Source organism: Lepidochelys kempii, chromosome 1, assembly GCF_965140285.1.
Source record: "Lepidochelys kempii isolate rLepKem1 chromosome 1, rLepKem1.hap1, whole genome shotgun sequence".
NCBI classification, from domain to species: domain Eukaryota; kingdom Metazoa; phylum Chordata; order Testudines; family Cheloniidae; genus Lepidochelys; species Lepidochelys kempii.
The window spans coordinates 148,729,398-148,752,889 of NC_136380.1; the positions used below are offsets into that span (position 1 = coordinate 148,729,398).

At 38.4% G+C, this 23,492-nt stretch overlaps 1 protein-coding gene across 11 annotated transcripts in view; it reads right to left on the bottom strand.

Annotated features, from left to right (window-relative positions):
* The window catches only part of DMD (dystrophin), a 1,937,833-nt gene that overhangs the window by 379,697 nt on the left and 1,534,644 nt on the right, over nucleotides 1-23,492 (bottom strand). For all 11 annotated transcript variants that reach the window (XM_073357918.2, XM_073357898.2, XM_073357881.2 and 8 more), the window contains one exon: nucleotides 16,318-16,507. In XM_073357918.2, coding sequence (XP_073214019.2) covers nucleotides 16,318-16,507 — 190 coding nt within the window. The remainder of the gene's footprint in view (nucleotides 1-16,317; nucleotides 16,508-23,492) is intronic.

Consider the following 23,492-nt stretch of genomic DNA (forward strand, 5'->3'; position numbering starts at 1 on the left):
TTTAAATAGCCACTGGAGCCCCGCCACCGCTACTCCAGGGCTCCGGGGGCTATTTAAAGGATGGGGGCAGTAAAAGCAGCGGAGCTGCAGGCCGTTTAATAGCCCCCAGAGCCCTGGGGTAGCGGGGGCTCCAGGGGCTATTTAAAGGGCTAGGGCTCCAGCTTCCTCTGCTGCCTCAGTCCTTTAAATAGCTGCTGGAGCCCGCTGCTTCCCCAGGGCTCTGGCGGCTATTTAAAGGGCCAGGTCAGTAGAAGAGGGGAGCCCCGGGCCCTTTATATAGCCCCCGGAGCCCCAGGCTGCTGCTGCTACCTGGGGGGGGGGGCACTTACCTTACAGGGTGGGCTGGGGCTGGCTCTGACCCCCTCAACCCCACCCCTTCTGCCCTAGGCCCCGCCCCCTTCGGGGGGCCAGAGCTGTCCCCAGAGTACCGGTAAATCACTCGACTTACTTTCACCCCTGGTGGTGATATATGCAAAATTATTCTGGTCAAAAAGGCTGTCACTTTTGGTAGTGTGATCTACCAATCTACAGTTAACCACAGCTGTACATGATAGGTAAAGGGGAAGTATATTGAATGGTTAATATTATGAAAACTTGATGTACATGCATATGGAGGAACTTGTGATATGCTACTTATAATCTCATTAAAAAATGGAGACATTGTGTGGTTTATAAATCCTGGAACTGAATTACTTTTCAGTGCAGTCTGAAAACCTTCAACAAAATAGGTCTTGGCAGTGCAAAGTGGCTGCCATGTCAGGTGCTCTACAGAGAATCTTTCCTTAACTTTCTTTTATTCCTCATCTTCGCATTCCATTACTTTAGTTTGAATTTAGCATAGGGATGCACAATTAGATTTTAGTATCTGCCACAATATTTTTGCCTTACATCCAGATTAACAGAGGTTCTCAATTATATATCTCAGATGACCAAATCCATATTTTCCTGCCTAATAGATTTTTGGCTGATATACAAAATATTTCCCAATTTCTTCTTTTTACTTGTCTGAGGAACATAATTTTTACTTATCTGGTCCCATGGAAATATAATCATCTTTGTCTAGAGTACAATCAGAATTCAAGTCAAGCTTTTTGGAGCAGAGCAATCTTAAGTATAAATATGGGAGGCTGTCATAAATATAAAGGGAAGGGTAAACCCCTTTGAAATCCCTCCTGGCCAGGGGAAAGCTCCTCTCACCTGTAAAGGGTTAAGAAGCTAAAGGTAACCTCGCTGGCACCTGACCAAAATGACCAATGAGGAGACAAGATACTTTCAAAAGCTGGGAGGAGGGAGAGAAACAAAGGGTCTGTGTCTGTCTGTAGTCGTCTTGGCCAGGGACAGAACAGGAATGGAGTCTTAGAACTTTTAGTAAGTAATCTAGCTAGGTATGTGTTAGATTATGATTTCTTTAAATGGCTGAGAAAAGAATTGTGCTGAATAGAATAACTATTTCTGTCTGTGTATCTTTTTTGTAACTTAAGGTTTTGCCTAGAGGGGTTCTCTATGTTTTTGAATCTAATTACCCTGTAAGATATCTACCATCCTGATTTTACAGGGGGGATTTCTTTATTTCTATTTACTTCTATTTTTATTAAAAGTCTTCTTGTAAAACACTGAATGCTTTTTCATTGTTCTCAGATCCAAGGGTTTGGGTCTGTGGTCACCTATGCAAATTGGTGAGGCTTTTTATCGAACATTTCCCAGGAAAGGGGGGGTGCAAGTGTTGGGAGGATTGTTCAGTGTTCTTAAGATCCAAGGGTCTGGGTCTGTAGTCACCTAGGCAAATTGGTGAGGCTTTTTACCAAACCTTGTCCAGGAAGTGGGGTGCAAGGTTTTGGGAAGTATTTTGGGGGGAAGGACGCATCCAAACAGCTCTTCCCCAGTAACCAGTATTAGTTTGGTGGTGGTAGCGGCCAGTCCAAGGTGTAATATTTTGTACCTTGGGGAAGTTTTGACCTAAGCTGGTAAAGATAAGCTTAGGAGGTTTTTCATGCAGGTCCCCACATCTGTACCCTAGAGTTCAGAGTGGGGGAGGAACCGTGACAGAGGCCATCAAATCATCTTTTTCAAGCTTGCCATATAGCAGAAAGTACTTCCCTTAAAATCCACAATGGATTCCACAAACAATTTAAGTTAATTATTCCACTTTTCAGACAAATGTGCTTCTATAAGCAACAGAAGATAAATAGGTAAATTAAATGCAGATTGTACTATATCACTACAGGATGTGATTAAAATCTCTTATATAACATTGATCATCAAGAAAATAAGTATGACAGAAATCTTTGGAAGTTTGTATTATCTGTGATCTCCACTTCAAGCAATTTGGAGTTGGGTGGGCCAAGACTAAACGTGGCACAAACACAGCAAAACTGCAGGGACCCCACCTAACCACTCTCTAGGATTGAGGGTACTGTGTTAAAACAAACTACTTGAGCATGGATGAGGCATATTAAAGGGCTATGGAAAAAATGGGACAGAGGGACCAACTTCTGGAGCATTTCAGAGTGATGCTGCCCAGAAAAAAACATTCATTCTATCCCAGTTTCTACTACTGATTGTGATTATGTTTGTTCTTCTCTAATATATCCTGTATTAATGACTCTCTACCTCAGGGCTTGTCTACATGAACACTCAGATTGTGACAAGCTGGGGTGTAAATCTTCCTCACATTAGCTTGCCATAACTCACTGTCTATGTGAACCCTGCTGCCCTGTGCTAAAAGTTCCCTAGTGCAATTTAATCTAATCCTGTTTCAAAGCAGAATAGATGTGGGGCGCACTCACAATATTTTCACCTCATACATACAACTGCATGCATCCCGCAGCAGTGGCTCGGCTCCCTGCTCCGGTCATTGTAACCCAGCACGTAGGGTCTAAGCACCACTCAGGTTTGGTTCTGTGGCCTCTCAGTTATGACAGAGGGGCTGCAGGGCAAAATCTGAATGGCATTATGTCCCAGTGCGCTGGATCTCAATGCCACTCTGTCATAAATATAAAGGGAAGGGTAAACACCTTTAAATCCCTCCTGGCCAGAGGAAAAACCCTTTTACCTGTAAAGGGTTAAGAAGCTAAGATAACCTTGCTGGCACCCGACCAAAATGACCAAAGAAGAGACAAGATACTTTCAAAGCTGGAGGGGTGGGAAACAAAGTGCTCTTCTCTCTGTCTGTGTGTTGTTTTTGCTGGGACCAGAGCAGGAATGCAGGTCAGAACTCCTGTAAGGGGTTAATAAGCAATCTAGTTAGATATGTGTTAGATTCTGTTTTGTTTAAATGGCTGATAAAATAAGTTGTGCTGAATGGAATGTATATTCCCTTTTTTGTGTCTTTTTGTAACTTAAGGTTTAGCTTAGATGGATTCTCTATGTTTTGAATTTGATTACCCTGTGAGGTATTTACCATCCTGATTTTACAGAGGTGATTCTTGTACTTTTTCTTTAATTAAAATTCTTCTTTTAAGAACCTGATTGCTTTTTCATTGTTCTTAAGATCCACGGGTTTGGGTCTGTGTTCACCTATGCAAATTGGTGAGGATTTTTATCAAGCCTTCCCCAGGAAAGGGGGTGTAGGGCTTGGGGGGATTTTGTGGGGAGAGACTTTCCAAGCGGGCTCTTTCCCTGTTATATATTTGTTAGACACTTGGTGGTGGCAGCAATAAAGTCCTGGGACAAAAGGTAAAATAGTTTGTACCTTGGGGAAGTTTTAACCTAAGCTGTAAAAATAAGCGTAGGGGGTTTTTCATGCAGGTCCCCACATCTGTACCCTTGAGTTCAGAGTGGGGAAGGAACCTTGACACACTCAATTTGGGAACATTCTCAGTGGTGGGTCCCAGGGCAAACTGCTCCTCCTTTTCCCACACTGGGCGGCTTTGCGTCCTGATTAGTGTCCTGCCACAATGTCCATATGGCTGAGAGTGCCACTGAGGTAGACTAAAGTGCACTGTGGAGCTTTTAGTGCTTGGTAGGCTAGTGCGAGATACATTTACACCCCAGCTTGCCACGAGCTAAGTGTTGGTATGGACAAGCTCTCATAAGTCATGCTACCACAGCCCTTCCCAGCTATCTGTTTCAAAACTGTATTAGTTTGTGTGTGAAAAGTGTCCACTACAATCCGTTTTTAAGCCTGACCTTCCATGACGCTTACAAGGGAAAAGTGTTGAACTGGGTCAGTGGTAGTCATTATTCCTACCATTATTTTTAATACAATATTTTAATTTGGTCACCAGCAAGACTTCCCTTCTTAATGCTCAACCTTTCGGAAAACAGACTTATTTCTGACTGCTCCACTTCACATAAATTAAAGGAATGGCTATGTCCTTGGTGAGGTGTGGTGTTATGTTGCATGGGGCCTGCTTGGCTTTTGGAGCCCCTGATTAAAATTCCAGCACCAATTTAAAAGGTGGGTTGGAGTAACTTCCCTGTCGCTTCTGCAGTCATCCTCTTTTAAGACATGAATAAACTATTCCTAAGTGGATTTTTATTCCTGGAGCTCAAAGAAATGATTCTGAAAAGCAACATTTTAAAAACTTGGAACATTCCAAAACTGTGATGTCAGTGAGTTTTTAGGAGAGAATAGCCCTGCACTCTAATGATGTATTTCTCTTCTTTGACCTGACTCACAGCTTCTAATTACACTGTACTGGTACCATCAATATGGTCAGAATTTTTATCAGAATGAAAAACACAAATATGTCTAGCAACTGCACTTAATATGAATTTGCTTGCCAAATAATGCTGTCTTCTAACTTTATTTTAGTTATAAAAAGATGTTTAAATGGTAGATCAAATAAACAAATTTCCCTTTCTTCTTTTATATGCAACACCCTTTGTGTGGGGGATTTCTTACAATTTAAGAGTGATAAATTTACTGGGAACTGCCAGCAGGTGTTCAATACGAACACAGTACTCCACTTGGAATATCTAAGCTGTCCATAGCACAAACTGCACTACTAATTATGATTTACTTAGCATGTTTTTCTAGTTATAACTATAACTATATATATAATATATATATATATATATATTTTCTTCAACACACTCTACTCTGGAAAGAAGGCTTCATATATTTTGCCATGAAAATGTTATATTGTTTTCTTTATCAATAAAGTGTGATACTTGTTTATATTACAATTGCTGGGAAGTAAAACATGTCACTTTTTTTTCTATAACAGGAATCTTTAAGAATATTTGCTTCCTCCCAATTCCACTTAAGTGCCAGATCAATTAACTGAAAAATAAAATAAGAAAGATTTGGTATTTACTAACAGAAATACAACATCTGTAAAACAAATACAATACGACTTGTAAAACAAGACACTTTGGTGCAGAGTGCACAAATAAATCCATTAAATTCCCACATGAACTGTGCAGCATTTAACACTTTTACTCTTTTTCTCATTAAAAAAGGTCACTCCAAATGAATCAATCACACTGTTTTTTGATGTATGCATTGCATTCATTCCCCCCGCAATTTTCTTACTACTCTCTCTCTTTGACATGCAGCTAGGAAGAACAGCTGTGGCACTGCAGATTTACCATTGACAAACAGCATCTAGACTTCTCTGGAAATACTCAGCTCATAACTAACACAGCACCATGCAGCAGCTTAGTGGTACATGGCTGTTCTCAATTCTCATCTTCTTTTTTTCTCATTCCCATTCCCATTCCCCAGAGCACCAAAACCCTCCTGTTCCTCTTCTCCACACCTTTCCCCACACCAAAACACACGGCGATACTGGAAAATACCATTGTGGATAAAGCTGAATAAAATCATATAGGCTCAGAATCAAGTACAGCAGGATGCCAATCTTTCAGAATGTTGCTTGACCACCATGCTGGCTGTGAAACATTCATTTTTTCATTCTTTGAAATAAAACTACAGTACCTCCATATGGAACCATTAAAAAAATCCTATCCAGAGGACAGGTGGTAGTCAGTAATTAAAAACAAACATAATTAAAATTACTTTTTACATCAGTCTTTCATTTAAATTTCCCAGTATGTCCTGTCTTCTGTATGCTTGTCCTTTAAGACTTAACCCTGCAAACTCTTATGTGTGTACTTATTTTTACATGTGAGAATAGTCCCATTGACTTCAATAGGTCTACTCCTGTGCATGTTTGAAGGATTATAGACTGTCAGTTCTTTGGGGCGATAACTATCCTTATCATTGTGTTACGTATAGCAGCACATTCATCTTAATGTAGTGGAAATGTATGACATTTAAAACTGCTTTAAGGGCTCTTGGGCCCTTATGTCACTTGTCTAAAACATCTGTTTATAAAAATAAACAGATTTAAAAACTGACCTAATTGAACCTGAACTCTACACCTGAGAGTAAGGCTTTTTGTACTGTACTTCATGTATATAGTACATCTAGTGAAGCCAAAATTCTGTCTGAGCTACTACTCTGCAAAAGTAACCCTTTTCTTCTCCTCAATTCTTTTCCCAACCCCTAACCCAATGACCAGCTATCATTCAATTTAAAATACAAGCACTGATAAAAAACATTCCTTTTGTATAATTTTTTTATAAAATGGTCCTATCTGCAAACTAGTGGTACTGTATGAAGACAGGGGAATAAGAAGTTTGTAAGGATTACAGGCCTAACTAAAAGGATTGTAGTTTAAGTTTTCTTTTCAGGAGAATGTTGGCAGTTCCCAAGTGTTGCCTTCCCTACGGTGTCATACTGGCAATATGCTCTCAATTTAGAACTCAAGATTTAAAAAACTGGATTCACCCCAGCCAGCTAATGGCGGCATAGCATATTATTATTTGGATGATAACTTGAGGGGAATCCCTGTTAAAGAATTAAGAACCATATCCTGGGTACATAAATTTGGAGGCCAAAGGCTGGAGTTTATCTGCCAAGGACATGGTTTTTTCTGAGCTACCAGAAAGAATCCTTAAGTTATTTCTGAAATGTGCTCTTACCACTCTCATCCTTTAACTCCTTCCTTTCAATTTCCCAAGATGCTAACTCCACATCCTTCCATCCTAAAGGTCATTACCATTTGGTTTTAAAACTTATAAATACCTCTCCCCTTCAATTCTTTCCTCCTCTTTTCCCTTTTGATCTCTCTCTTTCAACCCTCTGTTTCCCCTCCCTCCTCCTCCCACTGATGTATTGATCTCAGGGACTCCTGGGATCTCCTTATTAAAATCTGCCAAGAAACTGAGGGGAAAGTTAGGTGATTTCCCTGACCATGATGGAGTTTACTCCCATCTGAATACTACTAAAGAATCCCTGCCAAAGGTGAATTTTCCCTAGAAGTAATATAAATACTGAGAAGGGCAAACACTTTGCCTGTAGATTCAACTAGACAGTTCCAAGTGATTTTTTTTATAATATATCCCAAGGTAAGATACCTCTCAGACTCACTTATTCAGCTGTTCATCGTGGGATGATATGTAGCCATATCATATATGAGGTTGCAACAGCATTTCTGTGTAAAGCCCAATGTTCAAACTGTTCTAAAATTCACAGGCAGTCAAGATGGGCCTGACAATTATTATGCCACTTCAGAACATAAGGTAAAGTTTGTGATGTAATATTGGTGATTTTTCACTGTAAAAAGCAAATTTGCCCGGTCAAATTTGGTAAAAAATGTAAGATCTTTTAGATATAAATGCTTATATATATTTATTGGAGAATCCTTAGCAGACAGAGTAAAGAAATTTACTTACTCACTGTCCAGATATTAGCAAGCAACTAGATAGTGCCTTTGTAAATCAGCCACCCAGAGCACAGGGAGAGAATACTCTTATGGACACATCAAATGGATTACTACAAAATCACTTTTTTGACATTAAAATAAAATAAATCCAACAATAACTTTACAGCTTCCTTTTTTACCTCCCTGTCAGCTATGTTCACCACCCAATCCCAAACACCTTTTGCTGAGGTAAGGCTGTTCTTGTGACAAGATTCACGTATTCTGCTTTAAGTTTAAAACCGAGTTGGAAGGACTCTTTATTCTCTCAAAGCACTGCTATGTTACCAACTACAAGAGATGTATCTAAACTCTCTGCTACTGAAAGAAGGCTGCTACAGGAAAACAAGGTGGGTTTCTCTCACAAGCCATGATGCCAGGTGCCAGCCTGAAGCAAGTCTGAGAAGAAATTTGGACACGGACTCCTCAGTTATTATCAGCTTCCTGTGTTTTTACTGAAAACTAGCATTGAGTTGATTATATAGGACATCTACCATTCATTTTAAAATATAACTTAAGGTACATCACATTACTCTCATTTTTGGTATAAGCACATCGTCAGCTCTTGTGGATGTAAAGTTGTTCAGGTACTGGGGGAAGTGAACATAACTGAACAAGGTAAGGTAAGGGGGTCAGAGAAATATTTTGTTACACATTTCAGGCCAATAGTATTAACCCAATGATATATCCTTTAGAGTAACCATACCCTATCTAAGGAACTCTTGGACCTTTGGTATCAGAATGTATGTGTTATAAGAACCATGGCATTCAACAACAGAGTTCATTTTGATTGTGATACAGTTGCTACCTCATAAACAGGAAGCGCTCTCAGGTTATCATTTAAATAAACAGTTGTCACATGGATTCTTGCCTTCTTAAATTTTACAGGGATATAAACATCTAATTTTACTGATCTACAGGCTTAATTTATAAAAATTACATTGATATAATAACAGGATAAATCCATGCCAATTTCTGAATTATGTCTAATATTACATAAACTGGAAAGCAATGTCACATATAATTATTGCTACAAAGACAAACCACAAGGGTAATTAACACAGCTGAGATTTCATATTACCACAAGTGCTAAAGCAGACAGTAAAGTTCATTATTTTCATCTCCAGCATACGGCCATGTATCAATCTAGGCCTCAAGGGAACACATGATGTATTTAAATTAGCTAATAAAACACAACATATAATTACATAACTCCTTGGAGTAACTAGTATGTAAAGTGTGAAAATTCTCGAGAAAGTGTTATAAATGTGCAAATCACCTCAACTATTACACTGCTGTCAGTTCAGACAAATGATGCATGCAAATACATGCTCGTAGAAACAAACATTGCATTATAATGCACAGGTTTAATATAATTACATCATCAGGAAATCAGAATGTGCAGTTACGTTTGACTCCCCACCCCTCAGTGAATGAACTGTTAAGTGCTGAAGGCATATTAACCTTATTTTCTACTCATGAGTTCTGATCTAATGATTTCTGATCAACAGAATCTAAAGGAACACCTCTAAATGTGTGAAGTCCCCAGACAAATTATTTATGTTATAAGAAGTCCTATCCACCCAATGGAACATTAATTTCCCTAGTTTCTTCAAAAAATATTGAGTTTGAGAAAGGATAGCAAAATCTTAGAGGTTAGAGACATGTTCCCTTGATATACTCAAACCATTAGTAACAAGAGAAGAAATAAATATACACTTGACCCTTAAATTTAGGGGTTTTCCAATATTTCTGAAGATAAAATCTTTATCAAAGATGTATTTTTCTACTTAATGTCCTCAAATTATAATGGGCCAAATTCATTTTGTGGGCCAATGGAATTACAAGAGGGAAGAAATAGCCCATTAATTAGCACCCTCTATCATTATTTTCACAGTTCCTAAAACCTCTCTGACACACACTATTTCTGGGTCAACTATACCTCTTCTGTAGTGCAAGTTTGTTTCAACAGATTTTAAAAAGACAATGATAAAACTTGGAAGTTTCCTGAGAGTCAGTGGAAAAAAACACTACTTGGAAACCTACATTTAGCTTCACATACTGTGGTCTTAATTCATCACTGCTGAGTTCAAAAATCCTGCCTCAAAGCCCCAGTGGCAAAAAGTCAGCCTGGGAGACCGAGGGAGCTTAAAAATGGGCACAACTTTTTGGGAAGTGGTTATGGCCCAGATATACATTAAATCAGCACTTCCCTTTACCAGCATTCACTGGTGGGGCTGCAGAAGAGCTTTATTGAACAAATGCCCTACCTACCAGTGGTCCTGAGGGCAAACATTGCCTGTTCTACCTTGAAGTGAACTCCCCCTAACTTCTCTGGGATTGGCTGGCACAGTGAAGTTGAAATTCAGACTTGTCTATCTCTTGTGGCTGTCATGACACTTTCTGTAAAGTGAAGGGGATACTCTTAGTATTGAGGACAACGTTCCCTCTCCAGTTAGTTGTTTAATTTTTCTTCTAGCTTGACTATGTGGCTGAAGTTTCCCTTGCTATCTTTTCTACTCCATTCTACACATTAATATCTCCAGCAGAAAAGAATAGCAAAACACCATCACTCTTAAAATCCCATTAGCATCTGGCCCTTTCTTAAAGCATCTTTTCACACCCACTTGTTTTTGAGCACGTTGCCTGTAACAGTTAATTGGCAAACCTGATGCCCAAACTGGTGTATGAACTAGTGCCTGCTGCAAGTGGCTACTATATTTCTCTGTGCATGATCACAACATTACTAGTGTCTAACTTGCTGTCTTGTAAGTGCTTTGACACATATTCATAGGAAAAGTGTACTGAAAAGCTAGATCTAGATTCAGTTCTATTGCATATTCTCATCTCCTCATGTTTAAAACTTAATTGCCTGTGGCCTGCGTGGGAGATTTATGCACAAAGCCTCTAACTGACAAGCTTTTGGTTTCAACCATATGTGTCTTAAAACTAGAGCTAGCCAGAAATTGTCTGACAGGACGTTTTTCCACCAAAGAATGCCATTTCATGGAAGCTGAAACAACCCACAGAGATAGTTTGATTTAGACTAAAGTCTATGGAAAACAGGCAGGCTTCCATCAGAAACCTGGCTGGTTTCCTCCCACCTTACCTACCTGGCTCCTCAGCAGCCCGCTGGATGGGCTAATGAAGAGCCAAGAGCCTGGAAGCTCTGGGAATCATGGACCCAAAGTTCTCAGGTTTCTCTGCAGCTCACTAGGCAGGCTGACAGGAAGCCAGGAGCCTAGAAGCAAAGGGAACCCCAGCTTCCAAGATCCCAGCTCCTCAGCATCCTGGGTTCCCATGGTCTTTGGCTTAGGGCCAGGCAGCTAAGTGGATTGCCTTGGAGTAGGGGACTGCTGGACTTTCAGGGTCTGTAGCCTTGTGGCACCCAGCCCCAGGATTACCGCAGGCCTGAGGCCCCCAGGGCTCTCCCTTTCATGTAGAACTTTGAAATGTTTGGTTTTCATTCCAAATCAGAATGAAATCAAATTTTGAAATTCTATGCAAAATGCAATTACCTTTCTGTACAAACAGCTCTGCTTAAACATTCTTTATACTAGCCCAGGTGTTCCATCTTACATTAATTTAGGAGGGGAGGGGGGAAAGTGTAAGCTGCAACCATCCCCCTACAGAATTAACATGAGATGATCCTCACCAAATGCAGTTCAATTTAATAGACTGAGCTTTAAAATAAATTAAAGATACAATCTTTATTTGATCATTTTCCATACCTTGTTCACTGTTATGATCAGAGTCACAGCACATGGTAGACTCACTCCATAATAATTGTCTTTGTTTGAAACACTTTAAACTTTCTCCAAAAGAAAAACAAAACGCTTTCATGTTCTGTAAGTTTTGCCTGTCTTCGTTGCTTCATGACAACATCACATAGCAAACATTAAGGGCTCTATTTCTATTCTCAAGAAAATAATCTTCTGGATGGCACTTGAATTTCACTGGAATTTCTAGAAAAGCTAATGTGTTCCCTCCCTCTTTCCCAGTTATTTATTGCTTTATGTATGCTTCCAACTTTCCTTGTCTGCTTGTAAGAGATCCACTTTCATTCACACACTACCCTGGGTAGTATAACTCAAAGGGGAAGAGTAAGAAGTAGAAAAAAGAAGAAAAAAAAAACCAGGTCACAGTTGTGCAATATATACATGTTGTTTTCATTAAATACATCAAATTGAAAAAGCAGCTTTTATAAGGCACTGAAACCTGGCCTGTATGGACTTCAGGGCTCCCTTTTGCCCATTGACATGGGGTCCATCAGTGGAAACCCATGTCTTGCATTTACTAGTCACTGGCCCTTTGGCCATTCACCAACACTGGACACTTGCTGCATGTTGTGACCAGCTGACACTCGTACAATTTCTAATGTTAAAAATTCCTACATCCTGTATCTATTTAATCTGTGTATTACCCTAATCATAATGCTATGAGGAAGGGGGGGGGGGACATTAATCCCCGGCCAATTTGGCCCAGATGGGAAAAGTTACTTCCTGAGCCTTTGAACAGACAATCAGTTAGACAGAGCAACATGAAAACACAGTTCCTATACAATATAACTTATATGGAGGGAGCACATGTTCTGCTAAAAATGGGGCAAGGAGCCTGGGGGAAAACAAAACAAAACAGGCCAAGCTTTAAAGAAATGATTGTGGGAGGAAAGAGCCAATTGACTTGCACCTCTGTGGTTCTCCATTGGCAATGCCAGGGAAGAGGGGCTTATCCCTATATACATTCCTCCTTCATCCTAAAGCTGTCCGGCAGCTTGCAGATCCAGTCAAGTTTCCCATCCATTAAAACAGCGTGTGACAGTGATAAATATTTACTATCTATACAATTAATTTTAAAGGGAAGGCAGTGTGGAATAATGATCACTGAATTGGGAATCAGGAGTAGAGCTAGCAGGGAAATTTCTTCATGAAGTTTTTCAGTGAAAAAAGCCAATTCATCATAACCAAAATTTTGCGAAACAAGGTCGGGTTTGACAAAGTTTCCCAACTCACAAAAAACTGAGAAAAAAGTTTTGAAGTTGTCAAAACATTTTGTTTTTACAATTTTCAATGAAAAATTCTGGATTTCCTGTTCAAAATGGATTTCCTTTTAAATTTAAACTGAAAAAAAGGTTAAAAATAGATTGAAATAAAAATGTTCCAAATTAGCAAAATGTAACATTAGAATAAACTAATTCTTTTTCATTTTGGGTCATTCAGTTTGTGAATATTTTCAGGATTTTGACTATTCATCCTAATTTGAGATGTGAAAATTTTTTAAATCTTGGAAATTATTCACGAGATAAGAAAAAACATTTCTCGTCCAGCTGTAATCAGGAGTTCCTGCATTGTAATATTGGCTCTGACACTCATGGTCTGCCTTTGGGTAAGTCACTGCACCTTTGATCTCAGCTTCCCTTCTTGCTTCTTCTTACATGGGGATAGTAATGCTTACCAACAAACATCACAGGTTCTTGTGATGATTAGTTCATGTCTATAGACTACTTCACATGCATAACGTGCTGTATGAATTCTAATCACATTATTAAATAACACTGATCAAGTGATGATATGACCTTCGCAGTATGTATCATGTATGCATAATGTTTATAGATAATCATTTATTTGCTATATCGTAAGTCCCTTGGGATAAGGACCATTGTCCTTTCTGTTTTGTAGAGCAACACGTACATTGCTGGCCCACAATAAATAAGAATAATTTATTAACTTGCTCATATATTTTTTTTAAGATGATGGTTTGGATTCGTGAACAATGCTATCATCATACCCAGAGAATCAGCCATACGCTATTGAGCAAATAGAAGTGGATGAAGGCTAGCAGTTTGTTCTCCAAATAAGTTCCATACATATTAATGCTTAATTGAATAGAAGAATTACCTTTATCATTTGAGGAATATTCCCAGTCTTTAGATCAGAAATCTGAGGTCAATCTCACACATGATAAGTAGTGCAGTACAAAGCAAACAAACACTTGAGCTGTTTCAAAACACAGCCCTGAACTTAAAAGTTAGTGAAACTCAGTCCCTGTCATCTGGTTTGCAGTGCTGCACTACTTTTAAATTAATTATAGGCCGCTCTTATAACAATTATGATTTCATGTAATACAGAATCATGCTAATCACCTTTATCAAAAAGAGTTTTTTCCCTTAAAGCACCCAGCAGGACTTCATTTACCTCAATAAAAATGTCCTGGATTTCAGTATGGGAAAGAACAGGCACTTTCCCACCCTATACCGTTCCTTACATGAGGAGGAAAAAAATTCCAACAAATTTCATAGTGACATCAACCACATTAATTCCATTCAAGAGAAAGACATTTCCTAATCCACTTGTGCTTGCAGCACTCATGAATTATGAGGTTTTTCTGGAGGATTAAACATGCTATGAAGTGGCTGATAAACAGTGATAGGCAAATAGTCTAGCCTAGCCAAAAGTATCATGCTCTAGAGAGAGAGATTGACAGAGAGCTAGAGAAACAAAAAGATATTTCATGAAGATATTTTCCCCCCTTCTACCCATCAGCCTTCACTGAAAGTCAAAAATTACTGCTCCATGGGTGGACAGATATATATGAATCAGCTGGGAGTAAGTGACAATAAAACAGCTGCTGCTGTGCCTTTGCATACTAATGTTTCTTTTTAATATGTAAGAATCACTGCTCTTGCTGCACAGCCAAGATCAAACAGTGAACAGAATGGTGTTTGCATCTTGAAAAGGAAGCAAACAGAGATACTGCTACACATTTTGCCCTTCATATATTGAGAAGACATTTTTTAAAAACATAGCAAAAGCCTTGATGAAAATTCAGACTTATGCCAGTGCAACAATTCCTTTAAAAGACAACTCCCAAGGTTTAAAAAAAAATATTTTAACTTACAATACAGTTATTTCTTATTTCATTTACTCAGTGGGTCTAAAGTTGAGCCGAATATAATGTTAAATGTTTCTTTCTCATATTTTATTGTATGTGCTCTGCTTTCTTCATCCAAGGATGACTCCCTCCACAGTAATTTTAAAAAGCATTGCAGGCTGCAAACATGGTATTTCTGACCAAATATAACTCTATTTCTAACTTCAACTATATTTAAGAATCAAATACTAGACTTCAGTTTGCAAGGAACTCTGTTTTAGCGGATGAGCCATTTTTATGTGACATACAAAAGTTACCACGCCAACTTAAATTATTGCTAATATCGCACACAACCTAGAAGTGTAAAAGGAGAACTTGGAATATTTTTTAATTCCAGTAGCAATCAAAAAATAAGATACTTGAGAGTGAAAAGAGATGGACTGTACGGGATATAAATGGTCTAATTCAGTACAGCAGGATCTCCCATTCATAACTACTTCTCAAGGATCATACCAACTAAAGTCAGACATAGAGGAGTGAAAATTTTGAGTATTTTTTAAATAAAAACATTGGATAACCATAATCAACTTTTCAAGCAAAAAAGATTTGATTTCTAAGGAATGCAACATTTCTGACTTTTAAAGTACAGTGTAATGGAGTTAATTAATAATGCATTAGCATTACAATGGAAAAACGAGTTATAGTAGAATAAATAGTATAAAGTGCATTTGAGAAAAAAGGCAACGCTATCTCTAACCTAATGTTATTTATGGAACACAATCTCTGTAATTTTCAATTAATTCACATTTAAATTAATGTACAAACAAATTAACTATTATCGTCTCCAGACTCTGGAGTTTCCAGATTTGGATGTGGGTGAATTTATTACCAAGGTGAAGCTAAAGCACTGTAAGTACATTTTACCATACAGCTCTGCCTTATATACACCACAATAATTTAACAAATCTGTGAACACACATCCCTATTAAGGGAGCACAATGTAAATATAAGTGCCTCAGCCATAGTTTTTCATCTCTAATGATGAATCTTTTCTTATGAAGACTCTCTTAAAAAAAACCAAGAAAACATGCCACCTTCTCTTTCTTAACATTAAAGGTAGAGAAAGCATTTTTTTTTATCCAGGGAAAATAATTGTCTGAAAATTGTATGATCATTAACTATGACAGGCCATCTTCTTTTATTCCAACTGAACACGTTAACAAAAATCAACCAAATGCAAGATTAATATTTTTGAAGTATTTGAAAGTAATGGAGCAAAACTAATTCAGTTAAACAACAGAGAATAAACTAGACACAATATACAGGATTGCTATAAATATCAGAAATGCATAACAAACACTCATATATGTCAATAACTCTTACTTTAAGACTCTGCATCAGCACCATAATTAATTTTTCTGCAATATAAAATCTAAATATCTGTTTCAGCAAAGTTTATTTCTGTTTGTTTTAAGTTGTGCTTCAAAACACACAGTATCTCATTCCATGTCTAAATGACTCAGTCACTGAAAGATCAGGATGTTAAACAGAATCAGAATGTGTGTCACCCAATTTTTAAAGGAATTCCCCAAAGCAACAATTAAACATTGGTACCACAATCAGTATTATTTTCAATTTCATTTCAGTTTAAAATAAGCTAAACAGCATGCACAAGCACAAAGAAATCATTATCTTGCATTCATGCAGGTCTATGTAGCTAAAACACTTGACTTACCTGCCACTGTTTCATGAGCTCCCGAACCTCTTTCGTGTCCTCTAGTATCCTTTCCTTGTGTGTAGCATCCTGCAGGACATTGGCAGTTGTCTCTGCTTCTGTAAGCCAGGCAAGGAACTTTTCCAGATCCAGGTAGAACTGTTGCAGCAGCCTTAGAGCTGCTTCCAGTTCAGCTTCTCGCTCACTAACCCTGTGCAAGCACAAACAGTCAAATGCAGTACTCACAGAAATCAGAACAAGTGTAGATTTTTTAAAAACAAACAAACCCACAAACCCACAGCAGGTTTTTACTGTACTAATCAAGAGAAGAGAATTTGTAGATAAGCTACTATAATGAAAGAAAATGTACATAAGAATGATGCACTATATACTGTATGCCCTTCCATCCCCCAAGCTAATGTTCATCTCTGTCTTTTTGGATGGTGGGAGGAGGTACACAATGACATTTTTCAACTGCAATCTAGAGGAAATGACATTACTTTGGTAAAGAACACCATGTACTATACCTGAAATTTTGGAACTCAAACAAATCAAGGTTAATTCCTTTCAAATATGATCAAAGCTTTTTCACTTATCACTCATAAGCCTGCTGCTGCCTGCAAGCTTGTTTAATTTTTGGAAATCACAAAGTAGTTTTTGGTCACTGAGTGGCAAGGATAGTTTACTGCAATTAATAATTCCTCTAAGTTGCAAGCTTTGGGAGCTGTATTCATCACCTTGTGTCCTAACAATGCAGAAGATGTTCAAAGGGTCATGAAGCTGCTCTACCATATAGAAAGGTCTTACACAAATTATACAATGAAACAACCATAAAAAGATCTATATCAGCTTTTTAATAAAATATCACCTTTGAAATCTCAAGAATATTTCTCTGCCTTTGGCAAAAACCTAAATTATAACAATTTGGTAAAGAAGAATATTCAAGGACCAAGTGTTCCTGTAATAAAAACCCCTTAGGTATATGGTAAATTTGGTCTGATCCACCAGAACTAGTAGAAAATTTATGTCCTATTTGCACGCACAGTTTTTGATTATTAAATTAGGCTCAAAATTGATTAAAAATTCAAACACCTGCATGTGACACATCACTTATTAATATGTGACTGTCAATTATTAAGCAAAACTATAATTTATTTGGACAGTAACTTTATCATGGGAAGTGCATACTCAGCAATAAACAACTCCTGAAGATCTGATGGCAGCACTGCTCATGCATGAGTTGTTTATTCATCATGGGAGATGTTTTTGCTGAGCACACATTCTTCAGCAGTGTAGTTATTGCTAACATAGGATAGAAGCCTCCTCTTTTGTCTTCACTGCATTAGCTTGGAATGCATGGAATAGGTTCAGAAAGTATCAACCATTCATAATAAAAGGGTTGAGTCTAAACATTTATCATCTCATAAATATAGTTTAAGGTGTGATAACTGAACACTAGCTCCATATACTGATTGGCAAAGGAAGTTAAGACTAGATCTCTTATACATCAGAATCCTACCACTGAGGAGACTCTCAAACAATTGCCTCCTACTGTCGATAGATCTGTGTGTGACAGCAAAGCAGCAAAATTCTATATGTATCTTCCCCTATCTGCAGTAAACATATCACCATATGCATCTGATTGTGGGAGGTATTTCCAGAGTTGCACTGCTCAATCGTATGTTCAGTCTTCAACCAATAGCTAGTTTCATATTTGTGCATGATGTTTCAGCATAGCCTACTTTTCCTGGCTAACGAACAGCTATGTGACCTGAATTTACACAACTTTCTACTGATGAGCATTTATGTTTGGGTTGGAAGTCCAAGAGTGATGCAGTTTTCTAGGTAGTCTGAAAGAAAGTTGCACAACAGATTATCCCAGAAATATTTTCCAACATTGTAAATTTCCCACCAATTCACACTGAAATCATGAAATTTCTGTGTGCTAGAGCCAATATTAAATCTTGTTTATTGTCACCAAAAGGTTAGATTCCTAAAGAACGAAAGGCACAACCTAATACCTAGCTGTTGCTGAACCAGAAAAAACAAGAATTAGGCTGAAAAATAGTTTTAAGGTGCTTTACCCATTTACCATGTTTTTTCATCAAGGATTCTTCCAAACTATGAATACAGCCAGGAAACAGAGGGATTTAAAGCAGCCAGTCATAGCTCAGAAGTGTAAGAGCAGCGAATTCAATTCAGTCAAATGACGACAATTTATTAATTCAGAGCTAAAATCCACAATCCATGTTTCACATTTTAAAACATTACTTGTGTCTCTCAACCACCTTGTGACAAAGGTGAGTATAATTATTGAACCCATTTTTGTAATACGGAAAGAGAGAAAAAATGTTAAATCCCTTGTCTTAGGCTATTCATTCATTCATTTATTATTTCTTCAAGAGATAAAGGACTGTATTCTGATGTCAGTTACATATGTGCAAATCTGGAGTTACTCTCTTTAAATCAATAGAATTATTCCAATTTTACACTGGTATGAGTAGCATCAAAAAGTGGCTCTAAGTGTCCATATAATGATAAAAACAACGAAGAGTCTGTTGGCAGCTTAAGGACTAACAGATTTATTTGGGCATAAGCTTTCATGGGTAAAAAACCCACTTCTTCAGATGCATGGAGTGAAAATTACAGATGCAGGCATTATTATACATGAAGAGAAGGGAGTTACCTTACAAGCGGAGAAACACTGTTGATAGGGCCAATTCAATCAGGGTGGATGTAGTCCACTCCCAACCATTGATGAGGAGGTGTCAATACCAAGAGAGGGAAAGAACATAATGAACAGGTCGGATTATGAACAGGAGGCTGCCAGGCAACTCTCCAACACCACATTCTCCAGGCCACTATCCTCCGATCCCACTGAGGAGTACCAAAAGAAACTACACCATCTACTCAAGAAACTCCCTGCTATAGCACAGGAACAAATCTGCATGGACACACCCCTAGAGCCCCAACCAGGGGTATTCTATCTGCTACCCAAGATCCATAAACCTGGAAACCCTGGATGCCCCATCATTTCAGGCATTGGCACTCTTACAGCAGGATTATCTGGCTATTTGGACTCTCTCCTCAGACCCTACGCTACCAGCACTCCTAGCTATCTTCAAGAACCACCGACTTCCTGAGGAAACTACAACGTATCACTGATCTTCCTGAAAACACCATCCTGGCCACCATGGATGTAGAAGCTCTTTGCACCAATATTCCACACGAGGATGGACTACAAGCTGTCAGGAACAGTATCCTTGATGAGGCCATGGTACACCTGGTGGCTGAGCTTTGTGACTTTATCCTCACTCACAAACATTTCAGATTTGGGGACAACTTATACCTTCAAGTCAGTGGCACTGCTATGGGTACCCACATGGCCCCACAGTATGCCATCATTTTTATGTCTGACTAAGGACAACGCTTCCTCAGCTCTCATCCCCTACTGCCCCTCCTATACTTGCGCTACACTGATGACATCTTAATCATATGGACCCACGGGAAGGAGGCCCTTGAAGAATTCCACCTGGATTTCAATAATTTCCACCCCACCGTCAACCTCAGCCTGGACCAGCCCACTTCCTGGACACTACAGTGCAAATAAGTGATGGTCACATAAACACCACCCTATACCGGAAACCTACTGACCGCTATACTTACCTACATGCCTCCAGCTTCCATCCAGGACATATCACACAATCCGTTGTCTACAGCCCTTAAGATACAACCAAATTTGCTCCGATCCCTCAGACAGAGAAAACTCTTACAAGATCTTTATCAAGCATTCTCAAAACTACAATACCCACCTGGGGAAGTGAGGAAACAGCTTGACAGAGCGAGATGGGTACCCAGAAGTCGCCTACTATAGGACAGGCCCAACAAGGAAACTAACAGGATGCCACTTAGCCCCCAGCTAAAACCTCTCCAGCATCTGCAACCTATCCTGGAAAACGATCCCTCACTCTCATAGACTTTAGGAGACAGGTCAGTCCTCACTTACAGACAGCCCCCCAACCTGAAGCAAATACTCACCAGCAACTACACACCACACAACAGAAACACTAATCCAGGAACCAATCCCTGTAACAAACCTCATTGCCTACTCTGTCCCCATATCCACTCTAGCGACACCATCAGAGGACCAAACCACATGAGCCACACCATCAGGGACTCATTCACCTGCACATCTACTAATGTGATATATGCCATCATGTGCCAGCAATGCCCCTCTGCCATGTACATTGGCCAAACCGGACAGCCTCTATTATCACTACAAAAGGTTCTCCCCCTTCCCCCTGCTGGTAATAGCTCACCTTAAGTGATCTCTCGTTACAGTGTGTATGGTAACACCCATTGTTTCATGTTCTCTGTGTATATAAATCTCCCCACTGCATTTTCCACTGAATGCATCCGATGAAGTGAGCTGTAGCTCACGAAAGCTTATGCTCAAATAAATTTGTTAGTCTCTAAGGTGCCACAAGTACTCCTTTTCTTTTTATATTTTGAGGCTCTTTGCCACAGTCACAGGTATTGGGGCCAAAAGTGTAGCCCCACTTGAGTATCACATCTCTAGAGCTGCCAACTCCAGTGTGGAATCAATTAAGACAACATCATATAGTCCAGGTCTGATATACACTGGGTGGTAAGTGCTCAACTGGTGTGAGCTGGAGCATACAGTCTACAGGGTCGTTCTCTACTCATTTGCCATTATTGAACCCTGGTTTGTTTGGGTGACAGTGTGAGAGGGCATAACAGTGGCAAGACAACTTTCTTGTGACATCACTTGACTCAGCTTTGTGTTATAGCAGATGTCTTGCATCTGTGTATTGCCTTATTCACCGAAGATGGAAAAAGACCATGTGGGTTATCCAGTTCTACAGAGCAGGATTCTTCTGTAAATTATGCTTCACTAGTGGACCACAGTTAGGGCCCAATCCTACAAAAACTAAGCCCATGGTTAAATCTTTGCAAGATCAGAACCTTGCTTTATAATGTGGATCAATTCCCTAACAACCTGAATTTCCTCTGAAACCTGGGACACAGGCATGATTCTAAGTAGAATTAATGTGAACCACAGCAGATCTGATAAATATAGCTGCATGCTGCAAATAGCATACCAAGGTGTAAAAGAAAAGGAGTTTGTTATTTTCTGCATTGCAGACTGAAAAGTAGGATCAAAAACTAAAACTGACCCACCGATGTTACTAAATAGGTAATTTTTAATCTAGAACATTTATGAACATGAGCTCAGGTCAAGGGAAAAATAGACCAGATGTAGACATATTGCTGAAGATCGGAATTTATGTTTAATGGAAGCGTCTACACTACAAGAAACAATACCTTCTTTAATTGTACTGGGCTTACAGTGAGATACATGTTAGCTATAAAGAATATTCTGACACTGTTCTGCTATGACTCTCAGAAATCTTAGGGAGCATAATTCTTTGAGCGTGCAAAACCACATGGTTTTCCACAGAGCATACTGTTAACTACAAAACCGCTAGTATTTTTGCCTTCTAAATATTGGCGCATTTAACATTTTACTTACTCTCTCTATATATAGTAATCGTGACAGGTCACCCTCTCAACTATGGAAGAAATAACACCCAAAAAGATTATTGGAAATGGGATACTTATTTGAAATAGGTTCTCTCTTATTCTCTCTCTCTTTTTATTTAAAAAAAAATTAGATCTTTAGATTGCTGATGTGTTTAAAAAGTGTTAACTTTTTAGGTGCTTGCATTGAATTCTTAAATCAGTCATACACAGACTTTACATGAATCAGGGGGGAGGGGGAGAATGACTTACTCTTCAAAACAAAGTCACAACCTTTATCATTTAACAATAATCTCACAAAAATTGGAATTTGAAACTGGAATAGGCATATTCCATGCTGCTTTCTGAAATCTCTGCAGTACATCCATATATTTTAATATAATTGGTTCTTTAAACGGTGATGTATTTGCAAAATAATAAGATTGAAATGTGGAAAGGAAGGCCTCTAAGATGATGAATAAAGCAATTCGGATGTCACATTTAGGATATAATAATGAAAACCACAAGAAAATTATAGGAGAGAGGGAAATACATACTCTGGATGAGGAGTTTAGTGGCATTACATAAAAAATTTAAGACAGGGTTTCCTGGGTTTGTATCATCTAAATATAAGTTTGATTTTATATCAAGTACAAATTATAACAAAGGATGATGGGTGAGGGAGGGAACATTTATTTTCATAGAAGAAGACTGGGCAATCTAAATACTACAACCCACCCACTTCCTCCACACACACTATTTTGAATTGCTAAAGGTAAAAAACAAACCAAAGAAATGAAAACATGACATTCTGTTAAGATGCCCCTAATTCTTTACTGTCTAACTTGACATGATGATGGCACTTCTGCAAACATGGCAAACTGGTAGGAGAAGAGGTAGAGTTTCCACCCCAAGAATCATCTTCAATCCTTCCAGAAAGCAAATCCCCACATCTGCTTTTGAAGTTTTAAGGGCCTGCTCAACCTAAAATCTAAGATTAACGTTTTGAAATTTGATTGCCAAAGCCCTAGGTGAAACATATGAAAGTTAAAAGCCTTATTTTATTTTATAAAAGTATTAGGGAAGTGTTTATGTTTCAAATTTAATGCTAGTGAACCCCAATTATCCAAATCACTGGTTATCTGAAATTTGGATGTTCCTCAGATTTACATAGAAACTAATTTGATCTGAAGATGCAATTATCAAATGCTTTACTATCCCTTTCCTACCAAAAGGGGATCCAGATAATTACAGTTTTACTCATATTTCTTTATTGTTTCCTTAATGTGGTTTATTCAATAAAATGTTTTCTACATAATAGTTAATAGCATTTTTAGAGTGGTTTCAGGAATTCCTGCTCTGTGTATATAGAATAAAATAGATGAATGTGTTTCACTTATATTAACAGAATCCAGTAACAGAAGTAAGCACTTCCATTCCAACTTTATTTAAATAGTTTTTTCATTCTTTCAAATGTGCTAAACACAAAGGCTGAAACAAAGGATCATGTTTCTGTGGCATACTCCATCAGAACCCAGAAGAGGAGAAATCTTAAAAATACCATGCAACTCTTAAAAATATTCTTGAGTCACCTTCATTCAACAATACTAAACTTCATACAACACAAAGTACATAAAAACAGCCATACTGGGTCA